General features: G+C 37.7%; 3 protein-coding genes across 4 annotated transcripts in view; 1 reads left to right on the plus strand and 2 right to left on the minus strand.

Moving 5' to 3' along the window:
* LOC116063564 (metabotropic glutamate receptor 7-like) overlaps positions 1–23,853 on the minus strand; it is a 480,756-nt gene that overhangs the window by 292,252 nt on the left and 164,651 nt on the right. The gene's annotated exons all lie outside the window — the stretch shown is intronic.
* Positions 1–23,853, minus strand: part of LOC116034688 — a 678,603-nt gene that overhangs the window by 123,223 nt on the left and 531,527 nt on the right. The gene's annotated exons all lie outside the window — the stretch shown is intronic.
* The window catches only part of LOC116065136 (myosin light chain kinase, smooth muscle-like), a 766,302-nt gene that overhangs the window by 57,256 nt on the left and 685,193 nt on the right, over positions 1–23,853 (plus strand). The window contains exons 9-10 of the mRNA XM_036002391.1: positions 16,848–17,186; positions 21,885–22,235. Of these exons, the coding sequence (XP_035858284.1) occupies positions 16,848–17,186; positions 21,885–22,235 (690 nt within the window). The remainder of the gene's footprint in view (positions 1–16,847; positions 17,187–21,884; positions 22,236–23,853) is intronic.

The following is a 23,853-nucleotide window of genomic DNA, read 5'->3' on the forward strand; positions in this document are numbered from 1 at the left end:
CTTTAAACCAATCACAATCGTCTCCGAGCGCTAAGCTCCGGATATGTACAGTAACGTGTACAGTAACGTGTACAGTAACGTGTACAGTAACGTGTACAGTAACGTGAGCTATTTAAATTAGCTGATACATGGTTAAACCTCATTTTCTCTTACTTGACATTTTCTGCGTGCTTCCCAAAGCGAAGGGACTTTAATAAAGGCAACACGCAGAGAGAGGAAGGTGAGGGACCAGATGTCATGCGATTATCCTGGAAATGTACTTCCTTTGATCCAGACTAGTGAAAGGGTTAAAAACATGGGAAGGTACCAGCAGCAGACGTAACATAGTCTTCTTTTTCAATTTCTCTGTTTGCTAATTTCCCCAAACTTTTGGCTCACCCATCCTTTGAAATCCTCAGGCCCGTTTCACACTGGCTGCGTTGTGTGAGCGTGTCAGCTGCGTGGCGTGTCTGTTTTTATTTCGGGCTCCCATGTCAACAGGTCAGAGCTTTCACACTGCCTGCTTGATACACACGTCTCAGAAAACGCATGCATGCTAGAAATAGAACCGACGGCTATTTTTCACACAACACGCCAGCGTGTTGGAAGCGTTTCCAGGCAAAATAGAATAGGAAAAGATGTTTATATGTCATTTTGACACAAATACATTTAATAAATGACAGTTTGATGTTTGAAAGTCTCTAGGTTTTGACATAAATGCAGATATAAATGTAATTTAAAAAAACATAATCATTAATTATCGATTTTCAAATACTGCATCTGTCAATACAGAACAAAATATTCTGTAGCCTATTTTGCCGTCAATGCTGCCGACGTTGTCTTTGCTGTAATCACATCAGTATATATTTATGTTTACCATGAAGTATACTACTGCTTGAGTGCATTTTATCAATGGGAAACATACATGTGTACAGACAAGGCTAGCAGCAGCAGCGGCGCATCAGACACGTTTCTGGTGTGAAAAGACAGAAAACGCCACGCAGCCGCCACACAACAGAAACGCCACGCAGCCGCCATGCAGGCAGTGTGAAACGGTCCTATGAGGTTTGTATCGATGACAAACTCCTGCAGCTGAATCTGACATGAGGTAGTTAATATCTTTTAAAGAATCATTAGTGTATAGTCAGACTGAAATGATGTGGGAAGAAACACCACTGTGGTTTGAAGCGAATGTTGGGAATACACACATTTTAATGACAAATGTTTTGTAGGAATAAAGTTGAGATGATGGCAAAGAAAGTGGAATTTGAAAGTGTTACAGTCACTCTGTATTATTAAGTAATGTTCCTCCACAGATTTTGTGACACTCACGTGTGCAGGACGTCAGAGCAAGTCGTGATCAAGTCGGACGCAAATCTAACCGGCATGCATTGGGCGGCGATCGCTGGTCATCGATTCTGTGCAGACCTGGCTCATCTCGAACTCCGGTCCGGTTCGGTTACTGCTCTGTCGGATGTGGGTCTCTCCAACTTAAAGGAAGATGATCATTAATGCTTAGCCTATAATAACTCCCTCTTAACTTTCCTTGACAAGTTAAGAGAAAGCTCAGTTTCTAAAAGTCTCTGTGTTCAGATCTCAGTACTTTTGTAGCTGCTTTCTGAACCTCTGTGGTTTACAGTTTAGTTTCACTTCTTTTTTCCTTTTTTTCAATACAGAAGTTGCATTGTTGACACTGTATGACAATCTATATAAGCATATAAAGAGAAATTCCTATTTTATCTGCTTTTATATATTTAACTGTTTTAATTGCTCTTCAATGTTTCATTTCTTATACTGCACTGTAACTTTTATTCTCGTATTTTATCTGTTTTAAATTTTTTAATCTGTTTTCATGTAAAGTACTTTGAATTGCCCTGTTGCTGAAATGTGCTATACAAATAAAACTACCTTGCCTTTTTGTACTTTCACACATCAGCCTCATTGTGCTAAATACTGCACCATCAAGTTCAGCTGCAGTACTACTGGCCTGTTTCAGACACTGATCCAACCGTGAGAAGGTAGAGCAATGATGTGATGCAGACAGAACACTATTTCCAAGAATATCTTCTTTATTTAAAACCGGATTGGTTTGGACTCTTGTATCACTAATGATGAAAAAGGATATTTTCACACTTCACACGTTTGTGTTTGTGTGCATGTGGGCATGTGTGCATGTGGGCATGTGGGCAGGCCTAGGCTGCATCCTGTTGTGAGAAGTTGGGCTTCTTCTTCTGTTTTTTTGTTGGCCTACCTACCTACATACCACAATACACCACTCAGTGAAGCCAGCACTGTGTGAATAGCGACATGTACGTATAGTATTCAGATCATTGTCAAACTTTTTTTATTAACAGACACAAGCACTGCAGCTGTTCTTTGTTTCTGTCCAGGAAGTGAAAGTCATAGTTCTTCCACCAGCTCCACTCTGAAGTTCATACAATCACATTATTGGAAACAAGTGTTTCCCACAAAATTAGATTATATTTGGGGTGGTAGCTGACCCAGGGTGTTGGGGGGGGTGGGGGGTGGACGCGCGGAAAGATGTGTGCAGACTTCTTATATTAATTGTACTGCAAATATTTTTATATAAAATTCTGCATGTAACAAATCTAAATTTTAAATTGAATGGTATAATGCCGTAAGGGAAGGGGGCTTTTATATCTGACAACAAAGTCCAGTTCATCTGATTAGTATGAACAGGACACAACCGTATCTTTTTCCCATGGGACATGTTTTCGCTCCTCAGTTGAAAAATGTAGGAGTGACTTACATAAAGTAACTGCTTTACTGTTGTATGTAACTGTTTACAATAATACAATAGTGTTATGAATACAAAACATGAAGTGTAATGTCTTCCATTTTGAAATATTGATACATAAATTGTCCGTGGTTTAGAGTAACAGACTGCCCCTACAGTTCGGCAGGCATGTGAACCGCAGATTGTTGCAAATGGAACCATCATAGTGTGAAATACAGTTTAACTGATGCTGTTACGTGAACGGGCCTCAGCAGAGAGGCGGAGCGAGACACGTCTCTGCATATTCAGAGAGTCAGGTCAATGCCGCTAAAGCACTCAACACTTTGACTTTCATGCCTAGGCTACTCCCATATAGCTCGCAGGGGCGTCGGACTGGGGGGAAAAAGGGGACTGAGTTCCCTGGGCCCTCATGTGAGGGGGGCCCAAAAAGATGCTAGAATGAGTAGCTGTGGATGCGGGGAGGGGCCCATAGAAAATGCCTTTCTACAGGGGCCAGAATTTTGTGCTACACCCCTGATGGCTCGCATCAGGTGTTAAAATGTAACGCAACATACGAGACGTTTTTATTTTTACAGATTATGAAAATGTCTCAATTTAATACGCAAACCAACAGCAGTCGGAGCTCCGGTGGACGGAGAGCTCTGCGTCACTCAGCAGCGGTTTTTCGCTGCGCCGTTGGTCCTCAGAGCAGCACGGTGACCTGGAGAGTCCGGTATACAGTCAGACTCTGCAAATGCTGGCATCTGAAAATCAGACGATTTGGCGCTCATGATATTCCTCTGGTGCCGGCTAAAACCTCTTTAAAGGGCGCCAAAACTTCCTCTATGCAGTATAAACCCTTAATAAATACCAGTAATAACTTCATCATACTAACCATTAAACTCTGGATCGACTCCAGCCGTCTTCTCTGCTGGGAAAAAGATCAATGTCAGAAAAAGCAACTTCTTCTTCTTAGTGTTAATGTGTTAAAAAGAGCAGAGAGCAGAAGGTGAGGGACCTGATGTCAGGCGATTCTCCTGGAAATGGACTTCCTTTGATCCAGACTAGTGAAAAGGTTAAACACATGGGAAGGTACCAGCTGCAGACGTAACATAGTCTTTGTTTTCAATTTATCTGCTTGTTAATTTTCCCAAACCTTTGGCTACCTTTATACCCATCCTTTTTAATCCTAAGAGTATTATGTGTACTTCTACCTGAGATCTTCTCTAATGGTTGAAAGTGTTAAATTGTTATGTAATGTTCCTCCACAGATTTTTCCAGATCCACGTACGTTAACTTCCAGCTACTTGAGTAAATATATATTTAGATACATATAGAGGGAGTGATTAAAAGTTTCCCAAAAGTCATTCAAGTTATCAGAAGATCAAAGAGTTAAACAACGTTATTATGACGGTCAATGTTGAAGATTCATAACCAACTGTTGATTTGGATAGAAGATGAAGCGCTGATTGAAATGACATCATACCCTGTGAGAGCATCAGATAAAACATAAAAACCTACATGTATATAGTTCAGTGTGTAACTGTACCTGACAAACTCTGGCTTAGCACCTTTAGAAATAAAAAGAAGCAGAAGATGCTTGTCACAAATAATTTAACAACATATATGACACAAATATCAAAGTAAAAAAATAAGTCACATTATATTTCACATTGGCAAAAAAAGTAATTGACTTTCTTTTACAGCGTGACAGCAGACTTCAGTTCTGTGAAGTCTTATGTTTTTTTTATGCCCATCATGTGTAGCTCAGTACTTTAAGGAACTACAAGCAGCAGGATAATATTTGGTGAATGGATTATATTTATAAAGCAGTTAATATGTCCCTCATTCATTCATCCATTCACACACACTCTCACCCCGATGACGATGAATCAAGAATGAAGTGAGCTACCATGCAAGGTGCTGTCTGACCATAGGGAGCAATTTGGGGTTCAGTGTCTTGCTCAATATACATACATACATATATATATATATATATATATATATATATATATATATATATATATATATATACACTAGTCACAAAACTCTTCCACATACACATACAATACAAAGCCCAATTCTAGGTCTTAACTCTCAAACTGACCTTTTAAGAAGTTGAAGAGAAAATGTCCTCAATCTCCAAAAATATCCTCACTCTTTTGTTCTAAAATTCAAAGTGGTCCTCACTAGAAAAGAAGTACAATACCACACACATCTGCAGAGAACTTTAAAGTTGGTGTTGATTGGGGCTCTGGCTCCTTTTCTGCCGTGTCACTTTGTCTCACAATGAACCTGCAGGACTGGAGGATGGACACCCGACCCGAACCCGACGATACCCGACGGGCCGGGCCGGTTCGGACAGATATTTAGAAATGATGTTCGGGTCCGGGTCAGGCTCGGTCACATCAGTGCGATAAGGCATTTGTTGTATAATGGTGCTGCAGCTCCTTTAAGAGAACTCAGTGTGTGTGTGTGTGTGTGTGTGTGTGTGTGTGTGTGTGTGTGTGTGTGTGGTAATTGGGCAGAAGAGAGACAGAGAAAGAGGAAGCAGATGTGTAGATGCGACCAGAGCAGAGTTGGTAGAATAAGTTTATGTTTTGTACACAGTGTGTGTGGTGTCAGAGGTAAACCCCAGACTGAAAACCAAGTTTATTCATTTGCTCACCAGAAACGGGACTTTAACCCTGACATCACTCATTTTATAACGTGGGCCCTGGAGGTAACGAGTCTCCCCTGGTTTTCTGACCACGGTTGGAAACGAAGCAAGCAGTAAAGGTTAACACATTGAACATTTTAAATTAAACAGCTTATTAAAGGGATATTTCACCGTTGGAAAGATGAATATATCTTTAAATTGGGTCACTTATGCAGTAGAAATGTGTATTTTTTTTTAGAAATTGGTGGCTTCTAGGCCGAGAAAAGCCAAAAATGTGTTTTTGGCTCATGTGGATGAAAGACACCAAATCCCAGAATGCACTTGCTTTGCTGCTTTAGCGTCTACTCCCAAGCCACGCCTACAGTTACAGACAGACAGACAGTGAGACAGTCAACTCAACTCTGTGTTTTATTGTCATTTCAACCATATACATGAAACAACGTTTCACCGTGGCTCAAGTGGTTACACATTAAAATATATAAAAACAACATTATATAAAAACGACATACGAATCAGGCTACATTTAGTGCACACACATTATATGTTCCGTAAAGTTCAGCTAACACATAGCTAGCTACTAGCATTAGCGCTTGGTGTGCTGTATCACAGAGTATATAAATTTGTGTGTAATGTAGAATGGTCGGCATTTAACAGTCACAAACTCCACCAACAGTTAGCAGTTAATTGGATACAAGCACCCCCATTTCTGCACCAGGCAGTCTGTGCTAACACAGCTTTTTTTTATTTTATTTTTTTTTTATTAAACTTTATTTCAAAACGTAGATTACAAAGGTTCAGTCATTGCAATGTATATACAAATAAAATACAAAAATATATACAAACTATAATATCAAGGTAAAAATGAAAATAATAAACTAAACAAAAGGAAATAAAAATACAAAGAGGACAGACTTCCAAAAATCAATAGTGTAGACAGCAGGAGTATTTAAACAAATAAATTGGAGTAGACATCAGATATTAATATAGCTTTCTTATTGGATACCAACTTAAGAGACTCAAAGTACATGTCAAATTCAACCTGGAATAATTTGAAGCATGGTTTTGAACTAGAAAATTTAGCCTTATGAATATGAAACTTACCTAATAAAATAAAGAGATTTACAATATTACATAACTTTCTATCTTTACTTTCAAAATAAGTAATAACATGTTTCCTTTCAAGTGTGATTGTATGTGTTGTTTTAGATACCATATAATCTTCAAAGCTTTTCCAAAATGCAATACAAAATGAACAACCATAAAAAAGATGGGTTAACGACTCTTGTTCTGTTTTACAAAAACTACAATAGTTATCAACAGGTATGAATTTTGAGATAAACTGGTTTGTAGGGTATATATTATGTAATATTTTCAAATGTAATTCCCTAACTTTATTTGTGATATAATATCTAAAGGGAACAAGCCATGCCCTACGCCAGTTAACATCAGTGAAATGAGAATTCCAGAAAAATTTCCCACGAGGTGTTATTTTCTTTAAATGTAGAGAGCATTTTCTAATGTGCTTATTAGTACAAGTGCTGCTCATAATATCCATACCGTTTATATAAAGAGTAAAATTAAATACACTAACTTCATTTTGTTTTTTATAACTTTTCATTCATTCTAATATGCCATTAGGTATAGATTTGAAAACTGAATTATATTCCTTGAACGTTATTGGGAATGCTTTCTCTCTGAGAAAAGATTCATAATTAAGTAATTGACCATTACAATCAAAAAGATCTTTTACAAAGATAATATGTCTATTGATCCATTTTTGCAAATAGAGTGACTTGTTCCCCCTAGTGATGCATTCATTATTCCATAAGATAGACTTGTGTGGAGAAAAGCTGTGAGAATGACAAAAGAGCTTGTTGATAAAATTGGGATAGTTTTAATGGCAATCTTGTAATATTGTAGTTACATTTCAATACAAATTTAAGACCTCCTACACTATTAAAAATGTTATTGGGGATAAAGTACCATAAAGACTCTGGTGCTCTCAAACATTCCTTCAGCCATTTCACCTTAAAGGTGTAATTCAAGTCCAAAAAGTCCAGAAGTTCAAATCCACCTTCAACCTTACAGCCAGAGAGCACCGCTTTTTTTAAATGATGGTGTCTGTTTTTCCATACAAAATTCGTAAATATGGAATTTATATCTTTACATGTTGAATCATGGACATTGAGAGAGAGGGCAGGGTAGACAAATCTTGAAATCCCTTCTGCTTTAGTCAAAAGAATCCTTCCTAAAATAGAAATGTCTCTTTGAAGCCATAAATTCAGTATTGTTTTAGTTTTCTTCAGTTTAGACGAAAAATTTAGTTGTTGACGTTCCTTGTGGTCCTTGCAGATATGAATACCTAAATATTTTACACATTTCTTAACAGGTATATTAAACATTTTATCCTCTTCAGTCTGATACAGACATAAAATTTCACATTTAGATTTGTTAAGTGTTAAACCCGAAGCAGCTGAAAATTGGTCAATTAGGGATATAGCATATTCAATCTGATGTTTATCACTCAAAAAGAGAGCCGTATCATCCGCTAGTTGAGTAACTCTAATTTCCTTACCAAAAATAGACAAACCTTTAATAATAGGATTATGTCGAATATGTAATGACAGTAATTCAACCACCAGTAGGAACAAGAACGGTGAAATAGGGCAGCCCTGGCGAACTGATCTCAGTACAGGAAAGCTTTTTGTGGTGTTTGGATATAATATCACAGAACTGTCAATATTTTTATAAAACATTTCAACTGTAGATATAAAATTTTGTCCAAAATCAAAAATTTGAATTGCTTTGAGTAAAAAATAGTGTTCTACCGTATCAAATGCTTTATAAAAATCAAGAAATACTATCAGTGAATCAGTATTGATGTTATCAGAATAGTCCAGCAGGTCGAGAACAAGTCTTATATTAGAGCTAATGTGACGGTTAGACATAAAACCTGTTTGTGTTTCACTTATTATCTCAGGAAGACCTCTTTTTATCCATCCATCCATCTTCTTCCGCTTATCCGGTAACGGGTCGCGGGGGTAGCAGCTCCAGCCACCAAGTACACGGACCCTTACCAAGGACAGAGACAAAATCAAGTTTAACTTCATTATCAGCAAATACCAGGAAGGTCCGTGTACTTGGTGGCCAACGGATTTTCGTTTTGAAAGGAAAAAAACAAAAACGAAAAACGGCCAGTTTCCCAATTACCATTAGTAAATAGGAAAACAAAAAACGGAAAACAACCCATTATTCGTTTTTAGTTTTGATATTAAAAAACGGAAAACGAAAAACAATCTCGTTATCCGATTGTCTTTGATGTATTTGTAGATGGAACTCGGAAATTAAAATACGTGTGTATAAGTCGTATTCCTTAATTTTGCATTGGTATTTTTTTCGTGACCCGGAAGTTACTCCCGCCACGCCAAGACCCGCCCTTCAATAGCATTTATTGGCCAGTACCGCCTGTAAGATCCGTTCTGTGCATGCGCATAATTACATAGTAGAAAACTAACAATGTCCCTGTGCGATTTGTAACCATAGACTGTATATAAGTAACATGTGTCAACACTTTACGACCAAACATTACAACTTTTTTATTAAATCTTTTTTTATTAAATCTTTATTATACAATAGTCATAGTCATAGCTACAAACATTCGAAACTTGTCACTGATCCAAAACCGTGTAGCGACATCGTTGTTGTGTTGTTTACGTTAATGTTTTTACCTTTAATACTTCGTCTTGACTAATAACCATAGACTGTCTATTATTAATGCGATGAAGTGTAAATGTACATAAGTGTCCTTTTGAAGATGGGATGACAGCTCTCCCAGCCACCACTGCTGTATACCACTATAGTAGCAACATGCTAACGGCAGTAAACACTATAGTAGCTACATGCTAACGGTCATCTTAGCTGGCAATGTTGTTAAATTCTCCCCAATTCCAGGTCACATTCCTGCTGAAACATGTCCGATTGTGTAGTGTTTGGTCTGCGATTTTTGACGTTAGAAAGTGCTGCTTCGTTCCACTACAATCTAACGTTAGCATACTCATAGCTAACTATTGTAGCTGCATGCTAACGCGACATAGCGGAGCATATATAGCTAGCTATGTACGTATGTAGCAGGACTTTGTACCGTAAAAAATCACCAATAAAGGCTTCTAAACCAAATACTAAACAAATACAAATACAGTAAAGTGACCGGAATTAGGGGTGAAATGTCCAGCATTGAGCTACATAATAGTTTGCTAGGAGTTAGCTGGTCTCTCACAGAGATCTCATTTGTAGCCCTGTTTTTACCTGATACTTTCATAAAAGTACAAACACATGAAGTGAGAGGTATACACATGCTTAAACTTTATTTAAAACATGGTTAACCTGAAGCAGGACGGAGTCATGACTTATAACACCAAAGCAAGGCTTCTAGCTCAGGCTAGCTAGCGTTAGCAAATTACCTTCAAAGTTGCAAAGAAATGACGAAACGTAAAATTTGAAGCCTTTATTTAATTTGCTACATGGTGTTGTACTGGATGGCCAGACGACCCTCCGTATATCATTAACAGATACTTTAGGCAACTCCAGCAAACACCTTGTAAACTTCATCTTTGCCATCATAACGGTCTACTGTCACTGTCTAATGTTTTCTTCCGGTAACCGGGAATGTCCAAACATCCTTACGCCAATGTGTGCATAGAGCTGTGAAATTTGCCGGTGTTCGCGCAAGCGTAGAACTGATCAGGCAGTGCACAGAACGGATTTTACAGGCGGTACGGATCGGGTACTGACAAAGGAATAAGATTTATACACACATTTTAATTTCCGAGTTCCATCTACAAATACATCAAAGAAAATCGGATAACGAGATTGTTTTTCGTTTTCCGTTTTTTAATATCAAAACTAAAAACGAATAATGGGTTGTTTGTTTGTTTTCCTATTTACTAATGGTAATTGGGAAACTGGCCGTTTTTCGTTTTTGTTTTTTTCCTTTCAAAACGAAAATCCGTTGGCCACCAAGTACACGGACCGATTATGCACATTATAAAAATGAGCCCATATTCTCGCTCTTGGGTTAAAACAGAAACATGAATAACAAAAAAACAACAGTTGAAAAACGAGCAGTTTTCCAGTTAATTTTTAATTTGTATGGACATTGGAAAAACGAGAAAACGGAGCTCATAGTTTGGTTTTTCCATTTTTGGTTTGAAACCAAAAACTAAACATCGAAGAACGAGGCACTTCATAAAAACATTGTTTGCCTGTAGCTTGTCAGATTAGGCTAAAGTTAGCTATTTAGGGTTATATAAAGTATTTCATTATTTAATAATAATTTTAAAATCACATGGAATCTACATTCATCTATTATTAGCCTATGTGTGGCAGTTATTGACTAGTTACTCTAATCTTACACCAGCCAGTAAAAAGGCATCTAACAATCTTTCAACCAAATTAACCGAAAATAACATGCATTGTTCCCTTTCATGCTCTTTGCAAGTAAATTAATATTCACAACTTTCATAAAATTTTGGGTGTTTTATTCAATTTTATAGCAGTTATGGTCTTCCCGGGCAAATTTTGACCTGGTAGTGCAACAGGGCACTATTGAGTTTTACAGAAGATAAACACACAGGACCTGTGCATATTTACAAGTATGTGCATGCACACACACACACACACACACACACACACACACACACACACACACACACACACACACACACACACACACACGCAGACAGACAGACAGAAAGACACACACACACACACACACACGCCTACCAAGAGCCTGGGTCTGTCCGAGGTTTCTTCCTAAAAGAAACTAAATGAAAAGGCTTATTTTTATTGCAACTCTGCAGAATATTCATGTGACATGGTTGACCAACTTAACTGCCATTCATTTGAGTGTGATGAAGAACTCCTGCAGATACAACTGGGCCACATTGCAAACCTCTCATCATATTAGTGAGGAAGCTGCCATGTTGCTTCTCTCATCCTGGTCTCCTCAGGCCCTGCAGACTGGACCACACTTGTGGTTTACTGCTAGAATATTACAGTAGGCCACTTTGCTGATTCAGATTTGCCACTTGAGTCCACAGCACCATACAATATATGATAAACATGCACCAGCCTTTGTGAAAGTGTATGTTCTGAGAGAGAGAGAGAGAGAGAGAGAGAGAGAGAGAGAGAGAGAGAGAGATATATATCTCGGTTGTAACATTAAACGTTTGCATGATTCTGTGCCATCTGCTGCTGCTCCAACAATACAATGGCAGTACATATTTATATTGCTTACCAGGGTTCCAACCCAGTACCTTCTTGCTGTGAAGCCACAGTGCTTACCATTGACCAGTCCTTATTGTAATTCAACCCCACAATACCTATCATGTATTATATTTTATTATCCAATATTGGCCAACTACTGTTTCAAGGCCTTAGTATGAGCAGTGAACATCTAATGAGCTGGGTGATCCAGGCACAGGCCCAGCAGTGAGGAGGTCTACCATGCTCACCATGAACTCTGGTCCAGTCTGCAGGGCCTGAGGAGACCAGACCAGAATGAGAGACTCTCCAGTACACTTTAACTTGTTAATTTATGTTCTTCATCACATTGACATGTTCATTGGCAGCTAATGTGGTCAACCATGTCACATACAATATTCTGCAGAGCAATTTAAAAAAGCCCTTATATTTTCTGTCTGTTTTTACTGGCTGGAGTAGATTAGAGTAAAAGTAGTCAATAATGCCACACATAATGCTAGGGGAATACAGATTTTATTTAAAATGTGATTTAAAACTTATTATAATCCTATTTCTATTTTAAAACAATATCCATTCTTACTCCCTTTGTGGCTATTAATGAATGTTGCTCAATTAAATACTTTATATAACCCTAAATAATTAACTGTAGCTTAATCTGACAAGCTACAGGCAAAAGCTAAAGTACATTGTTCTTCTGGCAGTTATTACAGCTCTCATACTTTTATTTTGACACGTTAATGTTACTTCCTGTCCAGAGTGCATTGGTTTTAGTCAACTTTTGACTTAACACGTAAGACCAAAATAACATTATAAACGAGACCTGTGTTCCATCAGATTTTCAATGATTATGCACATTATAAAAATGAGCCCGTATTCTCGCTCTTGGGTTAAAACGGAAACATAAATAACAAAAAAAACAACAGTTGAAAAACGAGCAGTTTTCCAGTTCATTTTTAATTTGTATGGACATTGGAAAAACGAGAAAACGGAGCTCATAGTTTGGTTTTTCCGTTTTTGGTTTGAAACGAAAAACGGATTATACTTTAGTACCCTGATAAATAAATGTGACATTATGAAATAAAATTCCCTTTTTTCATTTCTATTTTCGAGTGATTTTATTTTTGTTATATGAAATAGAAAATGAAAATCACAGCATATTTTTAATTTCTCCCATCCCCTTTTGACCATGAAAAGGAAAAAAACGCCTTGTATTTCAATTTCAAATTTTGTATTTTAAAACGAAAATCAAATAACCATTCGTTTTTTGTTTTTTAATAGTACTGTTTATGAAATGAAAATCGAATGAACCAAAAAGTACACGGACCTAGTACTTCCAAGCCCCAAGTGAGCTATATATTTAAAATGAAATAATATGAGACTTTGTTGAACTGTTTGTTGAACTTGAAAGCATTCTTTTAACAGATATGTTTTAGGCCTTTACTGTGTACCTCAGCAGACTGTTGTAATGAACCATTTGTACATATAGCTATGAAAAGTAATGCAGTATAATTTTTATGTATTTCACGTATTCATGACCGTCAGCACCACATTGACTGCTGCAGTATAAGAGTGTGAAGATCCTTGTAGGGAGGAGGTCGGGGGGGATGTTTGGCTCCTAAAACACAGGGCTTTTAAACGGGGGAGCTGAGATCGTGTCCTGGGGAAAACACAGGACTTTTACCCAGTAAACAGCTGTTCGTTGGTGTGCCAGTGTCAGAAACCAAGCAGTAAGGCAATGAGTTTTTGTTGAAAAGTGGGTTTTTATTTACCAATATAAACCAAGAAGTTAATATCCAGGTGTGGCCAGGCGGGTGGCGCTAGAGGAGGAGTCGCGTTGAGTTTAACTAACCACCAGGGGACTTCCACCCCAAGAAATGTTTATTTCTACTTCAACAAGCTCCCCAGTTATACAAAAGGCTACACAGGTTCACTAACTGAAGTAAGACAGAGACGTGGTTACAAAAGAAATATTCATTTATTAATGGATCATTTATGACTGGAAGTGCCTGTAAAGAGGATGGTTGGAAATGAGGATGTTTGAATCAAATTGCAATAGAAAATGTAGAAAAGGTTTTATTACAGCTAGGCAGTTAGGTAAGTAGGTCTATCATGATTTCTTTAGGCTACACTGTCAATTGTAGCAACTGTGTGTATTAGTGCCCTCTTGTAAATAATGCACATTTGCTACAAAATGACTTTTTGAGCGGCAAACTTGTCACGCGCACATTAATTACTATAACCACCTGTTAAACAGCACAGGTGGTTTATCAGGTTGATAATTAAGGAGATCGTATGGGGGATTTGGGACACTAAACTGATCATTACACTGAGTTATGTAATTGTTTATTTTATCTAAATGTCTGATCACCTGTAAACATGCAGAGGTCTGGAGACAGAATTTTAATCATGCTGCTCAGCTGCTGTCACATCAAAATGTTTCCTAATATTTAGCAAAGATCAAAAATATTGATAGTTTAGTAACTTTAGATGTGGCGTCATTTCTGGTGTGTGTGTGTGTGTGTGTGTGTGTGTGTGTGTGTGTGTGTGTGTGTGTGCGCACATGTGCCCGCGGTCTCCATTTTGTCGTGAGAAGGTGGGCATTGTTGAGCATTTCCGAGAAACTCTTCAGCCGCTGCCAACTGCCTGAAGCTTCTTTTTTCGATAAGCTGAAGTAGAAATTACAATATGAAAAGTTTAGTTTTTTTAGTTTATTTCGATCACATAAATACACAAAATCACATACCATAAATGGTAAAAAACAAACCAACAAAAAAGTGTCACCTTAGTTCATACAGTGTCATCTTAACTCGTTTATAATCCATTCTGATCATTTAGGTTATAGTATTTATTACACCTACACTTTTTACATTTTATTTGATTCTTATTTTGTTCTTAGGTCCCTCAGGATCTTATCAATCTTATAAAGTGCGTTATTAATAATTTCTGTATTTTATATACATATTACATATTAACACAGATATTACGTGCAGAAGATATAAAACAAAAAAATAAACCACAACAAATACATTCCCATTCACATACACATTACCATTCATGCCTCACTTTTATATTTGTTTAGCATCCTATTTTTTGTATTTAAAAAAAAAAATCTTTGTAGCGTGTAACACATCTAAAAGATCCCACGTGTTTACTCCTCCTGCCGATATACATCTTTGTTTTACATTTGTTCTAATCTTTATCTTTGTGAAGATGCACATTCCCCGTTCATACTTGCTCTCTCTAATGCAGTGATGGAAGAAGTATTCAGATCCTTTACTTCAGTAGAAGTACTAATGTAACACTGTAAAAATACTCTGTTACAAACGTACTGCATTGGAAATGTTACTTTAGTAAAAGTCTGTAATTATCATCAGGAAAATGTAGTTAAAGTATTAAAAAGTTAAATTAAAGTACTCAATGTAAAAAAATCCTCACATTCTAGAAACTGGAAACGATCCAAACAGTTGTGTGTTTATTATGGGATACTGCCCAATCTCCCCATGTTACTTCCTGCCAGCTCTCCACTTTCTGGTTTGAGGTGAATTTTAAAATGTATTTATTAGGCTAAGAGCCCCACATTTAAATATTTCAACCAGAGGAAGTTACATGTTTTTTTTCTCTCTCTCTCTCTCTCTCTCTCTCTGTGTAGTGTGTATACTTCCTGTATCTGATGAGGAGACAGTATGTGGTCAATAATAAGAGCTGTAATGCCAACAGGTTCATAGGATGTTTACTAGATCTGTTTCTTTGCAGAGCAGTGGTGTTAACCTACATTTATTTATTAGTCTGACCATTCAGGGGCAGAAGACAACATTGACATATTGTCATCTTATAAAAATAATAATGTTCTTAGTTTCTGTCCAGGAAGTGAAAGTCATGGTAGGAATCTTACTAGAAGAGAAAAGCACGTCTGTAACATTTCTAACTCAGCTCAACTCTGAAGTTCATACAATCACATTATTGAAAGGCCACAATCTGCAGAGAGAGAGAAAGGCCTATACTGAGTTGATGTTCAACATTATTTGGGAAAAAGAGAGTTCAATGTTATTAATTTTTCATTGCATGCTCTAGACCAATGTGAAACGTAAGAATTAGAAAAAAATATATAAAGGTTATGTAGCAAGATTGGCTGTCACCGTGGGTTACCCTCAGCTCAGACCACAGCAGACAGACAGTTTACAGGCCAACAGTATTTATTTTCTCTGACTGCTCACACTTAACACAACTTTACAACAAACCGTGCTCCTCTGATGCCCCGGCTACTGGCAGGCTCACGGCCCGTTGCTCAATGTTTTCACAAAGCTAACAAAACCATCTCCAACAGTCCAGTCCTCTCTCTGTGGTGTGTGTCAGCCAGCTGAAGGTCCAGCACCTACTGCATATAAAGGGAGAGCTTTAATTCAACCAACAGCTGAGACAATCAACTCAGCTGGCACTGCTCTCCTGCTCTATCCACACACCTGTCTCCACTGCAGCTGATTGCAGGCCACGCCCACCTCCACAGGTTATAAACTCAGGATCAAAATCTGAAATATATCCTGAAAAACTAAAATGGGCAAATATGTGGCTGGAGGACAGTGCAAAGGATTTTCTAAATACAATGTGCAAAATAAGGCCAAAATAACAAGATTTTTTTGTTATATCTTAAAGTGCTCATGTTATGCTGTTTGGCTTTTCCCCCTTTCCTTTATTGTGTTATATATCTTTTTTTTTACATTAGAGGTTTACAAAGTGAAAAAGCCCAAAGTCAAAACATTGTTCTCAAACTGCTCCAAACAGCTCTATTGTAGTCCAGCCTTTACAATGTTAAGTTATAATGCTCGCCTAGCTGCTAGCATTGCACGCCCTCATACTCTGCTTCTGACTGGCTAGTAGTCCTTACCTAGGTACTGAGCATGTGCGACTCCCAACAAAGATGGAACAGAAGTGAGATGTCTCACTCTGTAGATAAAACAGAGAGCTCAACACACAGGGTGAAAAGAGGAGCTGCAGCAATGTGCAGTACAACAAATATATGGTGTTTTAAATTAAACCATGTAAACCTATTCTGGTACAACCTCTAAATACAATTATGAACCTGAAAATGAGCAGAATATGAGCACTTTAAGTTTGTATGTTGATATCACAAAAAACTTCCATATGTCTGTCTTAACTTAATTACTCAACATGTAAACATATTGATTAATACATGATTTTATCTTTCAGGGCCAGCAGTCATCACAGTGGAAGGAGGGACTGATGTCATGTTACCCTGCTCTCTCAGCACCAAGGAGAACATTGAGTTTAAACTCTTTGACTGGAGGAAAGTTGCTCAGAAAGATGATGGTCTGAAGGAGGTGTTCCTGTATGATGGAGGCAGTCATTACAACAACGGTCTAGATGGTCAGAGTGAAGAGTTCAAAGGTCGAGTCTCTCATTTTCAAGATGAACTGAAACACGGCAACGCCTCCATAATCATCAGAAATACAAAGACATCTGACAGTGGAGAATACACCTGTTATTTTCCAAATCTTCAGCCACGTCAAATATTCTACATTGAGCTTGTTGCTGGTGAGTACTTTTATTATGTCTGCTCTTTTTTTAAACATTTAAATATATCTGCAAGATAAAACAGTTTCTTTGTAACTGTTTTTCAAGTTGATAATACTTCCCAAGCACTAACTAATGTTCTGTTTAGCCTGTTCTCTTAGGGCTCATTTTGATCATGTATATTTCTGTCTCTTAATACTGAAACATTTTAATCTGTATAATACCAGGACCATGAAGAACTGATGTATGTAAATGACATCACTGTTAAACAAACACTCATCAGGTTTCATTAGGTGTGTTGTAAACTCTGAAAGAGTTGAATTGATAAAATATTAAACATAAAAAAATCGAAGCTTTTTTATTTTTTCCATTTCACTTCCTATTTAAAATACAGTAAATCAGTCATAATGAGGACCATCAGGCTGAAAATTACTGGATTTATCCCTTAACTTATCTTACCAAATACAAAATCACATGGACCTGCCCCAACAACCCCAAAAACAACAGGCCTCCTACTTCAACATCATATTACAAATTACAGACAGATTAAATGACAGTTTTTACAAACAGCTGAGTCACTCATTGTCTCTGTTGCCGTCTTAATGAGTAGAATGGTTCTTCTTATGCTGAGAGATCAGGAAAGCAATGTCTATCTGAAGCCATCGATCTATCTTGTCAGTTGACAGCAGTGTTTGGAATAACAACGTTATTTTTTCAGTAACGGGATAATCTAACTAATTACTTTTCCTGTCGTTACAATGCCGTTAATGTTACTGGACGTTAAATGCGGTGTGTTACTATGCATTGATTGAATAAACTGTGTAATCCAAATGCACCACTGGCTCACAGCTAGTGAGGAGGTGGGTTAATAACGAGGTAAGCGATTATGATTGGCTAAGGCAGAGTCATGTTTCATGGTAGCCAATCAGAGCCAGTGTTTTTACACACATGCCAGCACGCGCCCCACACACACACACACACACACACACACACACACACACACACACACACACAACAGCTGAACAGAGATTCGATGAAGCAGCAGAGATGGCGAGTCAGGAGCAATCCGATGAAAAGTTGGCATTTTCAAAATGGAGATATAAGCACTACTTCAAATTCATTGTGGTCAAAGGCAAGAACGTGCATGTAATGTGTACATTATGTCCAGGAGCGAAGACTTTGTCGACATCCGTTGTAAGCAACTCTAATTTAATGAAGCATCTCACAACGACACACGCATCTACAAAGCTAGTGGCCAAAACCAGCGATACCTCCACCACAGATGATAGCTCGTCATCCACTAGCAAAGAAGGACTCAGAGCAAAGTCCTCCAAGCAGCAGAAGCTAGATCTTTCTGCCTCACAACAAAAAAACTGCTCAAAAAAATCCAAATTCTTTTACATATAGCATCTATTTTGTTTTTAACAGTAACGCAAATAGTTACTTTCCCTGGTAACGAGTTACTTTTATTATAGAGTAATTCAGTTACTAACTCAGTTACTTTTTGGAACAAGTAGTGAGTAACTATAACTAATTACTTTTTTAAAGTAACGTTCCCAACACTGGTTGACAGTTACCGTAAACGTTAGTCCTCCGTATTTCCTTCAAACATCACGCTGATCATTTGTGGCGTAAATTGGAGGCAGCAGCGCAAAACGGTCTGCTTCATAGCTGAAAGTCTGACAACACCAAAAACAGCCAATTCAAATAATGTTGTTTGAATTTACATACGAGTTTATTTAATAATAAAACACATCTATCTCATGATTGTTAGGCTTTTGAGTTGACGGCAGACAGTTTAAGAAACACTCTTTTGACATTTTTATTTACAACATAATATATATGTATACTCACAGCAGACCACTCTTCAGAAAATACTGTTTAGAGCAGTGTGGCCCCCAACATTTTCCTGTGAAATGAGCTCAACTACTAACCCTCCATCATGCTCCTAATGTGTTCAGCTGAACTGAGTTTAAACTGGATTTAATTAAACTTTATTAATCATGTAAAAGTGGAAGATCCTTCATGCAAGTCAAGATGCACCGTGTTACTGGAAATGGTTTCTCCCTTCTTTTTTTTCAGTTTTTGGTAGATTTTGCACTTGTAGCATGGCGGCTCGGAGAGATTTTTTGACAAAAATTATGAAGATCTACTTCAGACCAATTTGTGAATATATGTATGTGTTTATTTTCCTCCTAAACACAACTATGTGAAGTTGAAGTGCTCATATTATGCTTTTTGGCTTTTTCCCTTTCCTTTATTGTTTTATATATTTTTTGTGTGCATGTTATAGGTTTACAAAGTGAAAAAACTAGGGCTGTCAGCATTAACGCGTTAATCTTTTTTAATCGCATTTATTAATTTATTTTCACTTCACTCTGCTTCACGTCGTGCCTAACAGGCTACTATTTTGACCCTTTGCCGAACCTTTACTTATCATCAAGCTGTCATACTTCCTCCTAACACATCCTACTGCTGCACGCTGAATGGCGCTTTTTATTTTCCCAAACTCCCGGACGGCTCGTAGACAAGTCGAAAGCCATATGCACATTGTGTAAAGCAGAATTAAAATATCACCGAAGCACGTCAAGCTTGAGCTACCACCTACGAGCTAAGCATAGTACAGTTAACGTGACTCAGATTGATGCTGGTGGGCTCAGGCAAAGCAAGAGTGCTACTCGCCGACCTGTTGTTGAAACCAAAGTGCAAACTCTGTCTCATCAACCGGTGATCACTGCACGTCAGTGAGTTATCAAAATTATTTAGAAGTTACTGCAGACTATATTGACTCTGGTAAGTAGGGTTCTGTACCGAAACGTGCCGACCTAAACGGTAGTAACAAGACCGAATAAGAACGAAAATTTCGGTGCCTCATTTCGGTGCCTGACTTTACACTACACATGACAGCAGGTAACGTTAGCCTACCTTTAGCTAGCAGCTGGATTAAACAGGGTTAAAATGCTGACAGCTAACGTTAAACAGTGTAAAGTGTGACTGTATTTCACTGTAGAGGATTCTAACACCGGGATGTAACAGTCTGCTCTGCAGCGCAGCAGCTGCCGTTGTCGGAATTAAACAACACAGACGGTGAGTTCACTTAAAACAGGTAGCCTCGTGGTGCATTCACAGTAATTGTAAAATACCCTTTTCCCATCTGATGGTTGTTTTTGTCGTTCAACAGCAATTTACTGGTGAAATAAGTTATTGTTATAGTTATTACATTATTATTAAATCTTTAATTTTGACCATGGCCTTAACAATAAACAAGTTCCTGACTGTTGTTTAGTATCCATGTATGTATAGTAATATCCAGGGGCGGGGCCACCCTCAATCACAGATCAGGAACACCTGAGATGAACAGAGAGGAGGAAAGAGCAGGGCGGGGAGCACATAACAACAGTAAATAAATAATAAACAAATACAAATCTTTAAGTCAAGTTCATAAAGTCACTTTCTTTGCATTCATTTTATTCCCAATCAAGATACACTGGTAAGCATTGCTTTCCATTGTTAATATGTACTTAAAGTGCCCATATTATGAAAAAATCACTTTTTCTGGGATTTGGGGTGTTCTTTTGTGTCTCTGGTGCTTCCACACACATACAAACTTTGAAAAAAAATCCATCCATGCTGTTTAGAGTGAGATACAGTTTCTGAATGTGTCCTGCCTTCAGTCTCTGGGTGAGCTGTTCAAAATCGGCACGGCTTGTGACGTCACAAGCCGAAACGAGCAGGCTAACCGCAACCATTAGCTCGTAGCATTAGCATTAGCATGCTAACGCTAGCATGCTACCTCGTTCTCAATAGCAAAGCACTGCTACAACACACACAAGTTCACCATAATCTACAAAAGAACTACTTCCATGTGCGCCCTCATTTAGAAGTCTCCCAGCTAATCCTGCCTTGTAACTGACCAAAGTTGTAGAAACAGCCTTTCTTTTACTGTCTATGGAGCTCGCTAGCTGACATGATCTACATCTGAGCTACTGCGCATGTGCAAGTGCAATCAAAGATAGTACAGAAGAAGAAGAAGAAAAGAGGTCTCACTCTGTAGCTAAAACAGAGACCAGCTGAAAAGAGGATCTGCAGCAGTGAGAGAGAGCGGTGCAGTACAACTAAAATATGGTGTTTTTTGAAAATTAAACCATGTAAACCTATTCTGGTACAACCTTAAAATACAATTATGAACCTGAAAATGAGCATCATATGGCTGCTTTAAAGCAGCCATATTATGCTCATTTTCATTTTGCTCACATAAAAAATGGAAACTTCCTAATTCTTTCCCTTTCAGTTCCTATTTAAAATACAGTAAATCATAATGAGGACCATAAGGCTGAAAATGACAGGATTTATCCCTCAACTTGTCTTACCCAATAACAAAATCTCACAGACCATAACTGCTAAATATCCCCAAAAACAACAGGCCTCATACTTCAACAGTATATTACAAATTACAGCCAAATTAAATGACATTTATTTATTTTTGACCATTCAGGGCCACAATATAAAAACAGTTTGATCAATACTTTTATTTAGTTGGTAACAGTTGTATAATAATATTACACTAGAGGGTTTGATTTAATGTCATATTATTGGCACTCCAGTGATGTTGCTATGGTACCGAGGAGCTTTACATTAAATGATACCCTCTTGTGTAATATTGCTTAATTAATTACTATGATCTAAACATTCTGATTAATGCATCATTTTATCTTTCAGAGCCAAAAGAAAACATCACAGTGGAAGAAGACAGTGATGTCATGTTACCCTGTTCTCTCAGCAACAAGAACATTGAGTCAGAGCTGTTTGACTGGAAGACACTTCCTCAGAAAGATGAAAGACGGAAGGAGGTGTTCATGTATAATGACGGCATTCATTACAACAACGACTATAGGTCTACAGGTCAGAGTGAAGAGTTCAAAGGTCGAGTCTCTCATTTTCAAGATGAACTGAAACACGGCAACGCCTCCATAATCATCAGAAATACAAAGATGTCTGACAGTGGAGAATACACCTGTGATTTTCCTCGTCTTCAGCCACCTCAAATATTCTACATTAAGCTTGTTGTTGGTGAGTACTTTTATTATTCTGCTCTTTTTATAACATTAAAATATCTCTGCATGATAATAAAACTTAGTTTTAAGTGTCTGTAAAAGAGTTCATATTTCACAAGCACTAACTAATGTTTTTGTTTTACATTTTAGATTCTATCTTAAAAGACAGAAGAGATGAAAACATCCCAGGTGAGTCCTGATTTTAATAACGTTATCTGTGGTAGCTGTTTGGTTCCACAGGCCTGATGATTCACAACCTCCTCACTTGGTTCAACTAACGTTAAACATTACATTAGATAGATAGATTAGATTAGATTAGATTAGATTAGATTAGGTTAAATGTATTGCACAGACCTTACAGGTAACGTTACTAGGGCAACGAAGTGCAGTTTCGGGAATTTTAAGAAAGCAAATATTCTGTACCTAGGCTACATTATAAGTACAATACATGCTAATAGTTAGACATTATAAACAGAATAAATAGCTGGAGGTATGATTATGAATACATCACTTAAAAGTGGAGACATTTATACGTCAACGTCAGTTTTAAGTTTGTGTAAATGTAAATAATCCAAAAAGGTTTTTAAAAAATCTTCCTTTTTACAATTTTTATAATGGCAGTGACTAAACATTGTGTTTAATGTGCATTGATCAATTTTTGTTAATCCTTATGAAAAAATTCAGAATTTGACTCATCCAGGAAGACTTGTTTGTCTGTTTGCTTGTAGTGCTTTTTTTTCTCCTTGTTCCTCGTTTTTTCTCTCACACTGTAATTCCCATAGTCAAGAAAATAGATGAAAAAAACATCCCAGTATGAATGTTTTAATGCTTTGATTGTCCTCTATAGTCAGTTGTTATGCTGTGTTCACAGGTGCGGCGCCAAAACCATCCATCACATCACTTAAGGAAACAAAGGACTGGTCACTGCTACAGTGTGAAGTTCATGGCAATCCAGAACCTGAAGTAGAGTGGCAGGACAGTGCTGGAACCAAACTTCCTGCTGTGAAGCCCCAGGTCGAAAAAATAGGAGGCCTTTTCTACATCACTCTCAACACTACTGTGACCACGGGTTGCATCATGCCAGGCTTGCCTGGCTGATGGCAAGTTCAGATGGAGGTATGACCAGATACTTGCCGAGCTGGCTGCAGGCCTGGAGGAAGAGAGAAGGAAGACCCACAACAGCACAAGGACGACAGCACCCGGTTTGATCAGGTTTGTTAGAGCAGGGGCGAGCTCTGCTGCGACCTTTAGCATTAGCATCCCTCCACCTAGCTCTGGTTATGACTCTGCAACACGCACTACTGTGTAGCGCCAGCATTTACTGTTTTTATCTCACTGTTTTTATCTCATGGGGATTTAGTGAATAAACTAAATGTATATCTTGTAATCGGCCTCTCGTTGTTCTGGACACTTAGTGACGTAGTGATGGAAACGCCTGTTTCCATACAGGGGAATACGTCTCAGTTTACTCGTCATATTCAAAGTCCTCGATCTCTATTGACATGTTTATATTTCATACACAAAAAATTGGTTTTATGAAAAAATAAAGAATGAAATCGTAACATTCTTAAACATTTTTTTAAGAGAGTGATTTTATGGAGAAAAAAAGTTGTAATAATGCAATCAAAAAGCAT

The sequence above is a fragment of the Sander lucioperca genome, chromosome 6, assembly GCF_008315115.2.
Source record: "Sander lucioperca isolate FBNREF2018 chromosome 6, SLUC_FBN_1.2, whole genome shotgun sequence".
Taxonomy (NCBI): domain Eukaryota; kingdom Metazoa; phylum Chordata; class Actinopteri; order Perciformes; family Percidae; genus Sander; species Sander lucioperca.